Consider the following 6,353-nt stretch of genomic DNA (forward strand, 5'->3'; position numbering starts at 1 on the left):
CCTGCTCCCCACAGACTGATTTAGGCCAAAGTCTAACTCTACTTACATCTGTGCAAATAGAACTGGATTATCGAAACTCTCCCACTGATTGCTTTAAGTGCAAGTACCTGCAGACATCAGAGAAATGTTTGGCGTTGACATTTCCCTCTTCACTCACCAGGTTTTGGCAACACAAGGAGCGCGCAGAGGCTCCCGCAGTAGGTACTTGCAAGCTGAGCCGATGATCTCCACAGGGTGCACGAGTACCCCTGGGTCCCTCCGGCACTTCTACTCACCTCATGTCTCTCCAAAAGGCTCATGGAGTCAATAAGGATTTTTCTACCGGGCTTTGGATCAGGACCCCAAAGGCTGTTGCGTCCTAACTCCTGTAGCAATTGCTACAGCTTTTCTCCGTTCAGTGTTTATGTCTGAAGCCACATAAGATCATGGGCTTGTTCAGCCTGGAGAAGAGAAGGCTCCGGGGGGACCTTACTGCAGCCTCCCAGTACTTCAAGGGGGCTTATAAGAATGTTGGGGACAGACTTTTTCACAGGGCCTGTTGCGCTAGGACAAGGGGTAATGGTTTTACACCAAAAGAGGGCAGATTCAGCCTAGATATAAGGAAGAATTTTTTTATGATGAGGGTGGTGAAACCCTGGCACAGGTTGCCTAGAGAGGTGGTAGATGCCCCATCCCTGGAAACATCCCAGGTCAGGCTGGACGGGGCTCTGAGCAACCTGGTCTGATTGAAGATGTGCCTGCTCATGGCAGGGGGTTGGGCTGGATGGCCTTAAAAGGTCCCTTCCAACCCAGAGATGCTATGATTCTATGATTCTTATCCTTAAGTAATAAAAAAAATCTCACGAAGGTCACTGACTTACCCTTTTGCCAGATTCTCTATTCCCCAGTATTCCTCCATCTTCTGGTCACATTTTTTAAACACTTTTTTGCAGTTTTTTTCATCTGACTGGTCCCCACAGTCATCGTCACCATTACAAAGCAGCCTCCGTGTAATGCATCTCCCTAGGACGCAAGGTGTACATTACTTATAACGCTACCTATTACCATGCTTACTGGTAATTTTGCAAAATCACAGTCCCTGACTCAGAGTCTAGAAACCAAATAAAAGACTCCTGTAACGTATAGTTCAAAACTAGCTGGAAAAGATAGATAGACATTTCCTCTCTATCTGCACGGAAAACCTCAGATTTTTCATCACCAAACTCCACCTGCTCAGTTTTGCTCAAAACTTTCAAAACCTTAAGATTCTTTGCTCAACTTAGAAAAAAAAGAAATCCCTAATTAAAAGTATTTATACCTTTTTAGAGGGACACAATTTTTCTGTTGCTAACATTTTTTAGCTTTGAGAAAACAAACATGCTTGTTTGAGAGAGACTGTTCAGCAGACCTTGTGTACGGTATTATTTTTTTCCCCCTTTCCACGTCCGTAATTACCGAATTGTTTTTCGGTCTCGCCAAAACAGTAGCCTGGGGGACGGAGATCAGAGTCGCTTTCCTTTGCCCCATCTTCTGTGCTCAGCTCCCCTCTGCCCCGGTGCCCTGCTCCCTGCACGCTGTCCTCTCCTCTGCCAGGGTGCAGATGCAAAGCAGAGGCCGACCAAATTTTGGATACAGCTAACTGCTGCCTTGCTTCCTCACACTGCTTACAGTGTCCCTGACTAATTAGTCATCGATACGGATGGAGGGAAATGCCATGAGGACCACCATCGTAACCCGCTGTGCTCTTGGGCATGTGTCAAGGATGCCCAGGGCACGTTCTCCTGGTGCTGTCAGATCCCCTTGAGCTGATTTTACTGACATAACTGGGTTTCAATTTCCTATTTGGAGATTTTAAAGACATGGCTTTAGACGGACAGACGTTGGCTAATAGACTCAAAAATCACCAATACGAACACAACACAATCATGAATGGACCCCAGCCAACTCCTGACATCTCCTCAGCCCAGCAAACTCTTGTAGAAGCAGAAAGCTCAGCGTGGTGCCGCCAGAGATGCCACCTGAGCACCACCAACCACTCCTCACTCCCCAGGTCCTTACCTGTAACTGCACACACAAAGCCTTCACATCTAACTTTATTCCTGCAAGGATTATTTGTAACACAATCTTCAGTTTCTGTGTCAGAGTAATCACATGGATCTCCATTGAACTGAGAAGGTTGTTCCAGACGGGCAAATCTGTACTGTGATGAAATAAAAAATATTGACTGAAGCGTACAGAAATTGTGAATTTTACACTTGCCTAGTCAAAAAACAAACTTTGCGTTGGGGAGATCTTGTCTAAGAGTACTGTCTTGTTAAAAAAAAGAAGTGTCAGCAAGTAAGTGTGGTGCTGGTAATGTGCCTGATTTCAAAGGTTTCTGATTTGTGACAGTTTTAATTTTACTAAGGAAGGATTGAGGATTGGGAGGGATGAAGGCAAGTTTGCTTTTCTTTGACAGTTTGTTTAAGTGAGCCTGACACAGTAGTGCGGGCATTTGCAAGAGTAAGGAAGGATTCAGTTACATCTCCTCCCTTTCAATTAGTGCTGGGAACGACATCCCTTGTTATTTTCTGTCAGTGTATTTACTTGGCCCTCTGTATCATTAGCGATTTTTTTCCGCCCACAACACTGCTGTGAAGCAGTCAATTACTCAGTCCAATATGTTAGCCCTCCTTTTTTCCCCAGCTTTTAAGATTAACTCTTTCATACGAAGCTTCACTCTTCCCAACTCCCATCACTGGTTATTCCTGCGTAAGCCCGGGAACAGCTTCTCCAACTCGTTAGCAGAGGTCCCTCTAGCAATGGGGATTTTGCTCTTCACACTACTGGGGTCATTACTTTCGTTTGATGGGGCTTCTTCGGTAGAAAATGCTCGTTGGCAGAGAAGAAAAAGCATTTTAATCCTGAGAGGCACCGAGTGTCTCCAGGTCCCACAAGGGACTATCAGTGGGGACGGTGCCTCACGCTGACACTGGAAGAAGAGAAAGTCCCTGCAAAGCCTGGGCTTCCTGCCTGTGTTTTCACCAAGCCTGGGCTTACACCTTCTCAGGACAGCGAGGCAGCCTGGAAATCACTGGAGTTACTGGAGGTGAAGAGCTGAAGAGCTAAAAGACACCTGAAAGCCCACAGCCTCACCTGTGTGAGGCTTTTATCAGCAGCTCCCCACTGTTCGCCCAACCCCATGGACAAAAAAACACAAGGCTTGGATGTGGTCCTTCCTCCCAGTTTCTCAGGCTTCCTGCCTACACCACAAACACTCACCCTCTTCTTTTGACAGGGATCGCACTGGCTCCACGAGGACCAGGCAGAGAGCACGCAGTCGCGGGGCTGCGGCAAGTTGCTCACGGACCGGGCACGCCTGCCATTGGCCATGCTCTTGTTGGTGCCATTGAGGTTAGGGGACTGCTTTTCACCACTGCATTCAACAACATAAGAGATTCAGCATGTGAAACCACCGAGTTGCGAAGACAGAACAACTTGGCCCATAACCAGGCAGAACTACACAACAAAGAGAACTAACACGTGTTAGACCTCACCAAATCTTCCATGCAACCTCTAGATTCTGGTAGCGATTTCAAACTGGCATTAATTCTGTATGAAACCTGATCCACTCTTCAAGGTCCAAGAGTAGACCCAGTCTTCAACACCACCACCATGAGAGTAAGTCTGCAGAGCACTCAGGAGGGGTGACGGCAGAACACACGTTTGATCTAGCCAGCATGGGAAACTCAACCCATATTCCACCAACTTGGGTTTCATCCCAAGCTGCGCGAGCCCCACCAAATAAGCTGGCAAAGTGGCCAGCAGTAAAAGCTGCACCATCAGTTGCTGCCCTTGTCCCACTGCTCCCTGCTGCCTTTGCCAAGCAGGCTATTTTTTCTCAAGCGGACCAAACCCACTAGCTTTAGACTCTATTCTTGGTTCACAATAGTCATTAGCCCATTAATCCCTTTCATCCCAGTAACAAACCTGAACCCCAAGTGTGAGCCTTTACTCTCCACCCTAGCCCCTCTCTCACCCCCTCACGTGACAACTGTCTCCAAGGTGTCCTGATGCCACAGCCAAAATGCTGCCTGTTCTTCTGGCAGATTCAGTATTTCTGATTAAACCCCCCTCCCAGACAAATGCTTCCTTGTAGCACCTAATCTAAGTGGGAAGCTTTAATAAAACATGGACAATCAGTTTCTTTTCAAACCCACTTTGACAAGTAAACTTCCACAGTAGGGTTCCCAATTCCTCCAGCAAGACAAGCAACAGCATCTAACGAAGCTTTAAGTATGATTTAGTGACTGGCAAGGGGCTCCCACTACCGCATATTAAAAATCACATGGAATAAAGGAATTGCAAAAACTCATCAGCTCACCGAGGCATGAAATCCGAGCTCAAAGTTCAGAGAACAGTGGAAAAATACAGGTAGACAGGAAAGATTGCAGTCACTGATTGACTGTGGTCCTCTGAAAGAGCAAAATCTATTAAGCTAGCGGAGGAAGAAACAACTATCAGCCAGATTCTTGCCGTTTACGTACTCAAGGAACACAAAACCCCGTCTCTGCAGCACGCTGTCGGGCAGCTAGCACGGGAGGAGGCTGCCTGTTGCAAACACAATTCGGCATTACAACACGACCGTGGCAATTTGTGTCTCAGATTTATCAAACAGGACTACTTTTCTAAAGGCAAACACATTGCTCTATGTTAACTTCAAAACAATGTCTTTGGCTATTCATTAGAAATACAGAAATCGCTCAAGACAGCCATTACGTGCCCTGCAAAGGGAAAGCAGAAAGTCTACGGATTTTCGCTCTTTACCGTATCGCCCCATGGACATGGCTTCAGAAACGTTCACTTACCCAAAGGAAAGAACAGTCAGGAGGCCAAGTACAGCACAAAGCAGCAACGGTCTGACGGGGTACGGAGCAAACGCGGCGCGCGCTGCGCTCATCGCTCTGAGGTACCGTGGGCAATTCGAAACCACCGCTGCTCCCATTCCATCTGCCGGGGGGGTTGAAAAAGGTTCAAGTAGAAAAAGATAAATTACCAGGTCGTTCCTCCACACTGTAAACAGCAGATGACCCACCACCTGGCAGAGTCAGAGGTGGATGATGCAATTGTCGGTACAGGGCTTTCTGGAGGCAAGCGGGAAGGAAGCAAAGATCTGTCTAGAAGCAATTCACACTATCATTTGTAATTCTGCTTTCAAGGGATGGGGAAAAATTAATATTTCAACAAATGAAATGAGATACTCGAGTCTTGGCAAGAGGGAAGCAGTAAGTAAACTGAAGTTGGCTTTCTAGGAATAGAGCAGACTGCAAAATCATTTATTTATTTACGCTTTTCATGCCCGTCTTCCAGAGGAAGGCCAGGCACGAGGTGTGAGCAGTTATTCCGGCTGCTCGGGGAAAGCCTGTGTCCCTGAGAGCGCCCTTCGCTGCGTCTCAGCGGGGTTCGGGCTTGGGCTTGTGCTGCAGGAGAAGACAAGAGCCCCATCCCTGCGGGGCCCTGCCATAGCGATCCTCCGCTCCACGTACCCAAAGCCTTGAGCCCACGGAAGCAAGACCTGCCAAGGTATCAAATTAAATGTCTTGGTGTTTTCTAGCTACTGCGTTGTCATTCTCTTAAGTGGTCCTAACGGGCAGAGAACTCACCAAGGGCTGACTTCCGTCAGTTCAGTTGGGCTTTCAAAGGCAGATCAGGATCTTCAAAACCTTGCGGAATTCTTCTTCGGTTGCCTGTCGAGGCAGCCTGAACTCGCATCCCGCCGCTTCTCACTTCAGGCATGGTTCTTTTTGACTCCCGAGACGCAGCAGTCTTGCCCTTCATTTCCCTAACTAGCGTTAACCTACAAGGAGCATCTGAGGGAGAAAAGTTCTCTGAATCTGTGTTTCCTTGTACAAAACGGTATCATTGTGTTTTCCCACCCTTCCTCTTGCTGGAGGTTTTCTGAACAGTTGCACTGTGTGCAACAATAACTTTTAGCAGCATGGCTTCTCACCCTGGGCTAAATCTGAGTGCTTCGATGATACAAAGAATAAATACATTTTAATTTGCTCATGATGGGAATGACGGCTGCTATATATAAAGTTAATCATATTCACTAATACAAAACAAACCTGACCACCTCAGCGTCGCTACCTGGCCAAGTGCTATAGCACTTAATGTGTCAGTTACCTTAAAAATTACATTATTCTCACTGTGGGGCCATGTTTCTGCAAAATAAGATACTGGCTGCTGCCTCTTTCTAGTTTGGCAGCTTGATGATAACAATTTAACACAGAGAAGCACAATTAACTGACTCCTTGTAGGAATCTGCTCTGAAAAAAAAGATTGTTTCAGGCAGCCAGATTTTTAACCCCATGTTACTGGACAGACAGTCAAGT

The 6,353-nt window shown here is 46.9% G+C and overlaps 1 protein-coding gene across 1 annotated transcript in view; it reads right to left on the reverse strand.

Annotated features, from left to right (window-relative positions):
* C8B (complement component 8, beta polypeptide) overlaps nt 1-5,463 on the reverse strand; it is a 19,089-nt gene extending 13,626 nt beyond the window's left edge. The window contains exons 1-5 of the mRNA XM_010297587.1: nt 5,307-5,463; nt 4,827-4,968; nt 3,241-3,394; nt 2,038-2,179; nt 861-1,002 (exon numbers count right to left, since the gene is read on the reverse strand). Of these exons, the coding sequence (XP_010295889.1) occupies nt 861-1,002; nt 2,038-2,179; nt 3,241-3,394; nt 4,827-4,968; nt 5,307-5,463 (737 nt within the window). The remainder of the gene's footprint in view (nt 1-860; nt 1,003-2,037; nt 2,180-3,240; nt 3,395-4,826; nt 4,969-5,306) is intronic.
* Between the last annotated feature and the right edge of the window lie 890 nt (nt 5,464-6,353).

Source organism: Phaethon lepturus, unplaced genomic scaffold (assembly GCF_000687285.1).
Source record: "Phaethon lepturus isolate BGI_N335 unplaced genomic scaffold, ASM68728v1 scaffold3152, whole genome shotgun sequence".
NCBI lineage: Eukaryota > Metazoa > Chordata > Aves > Phaethontiformes > Phaethontidae > Phaethon > Phaethon lepturus.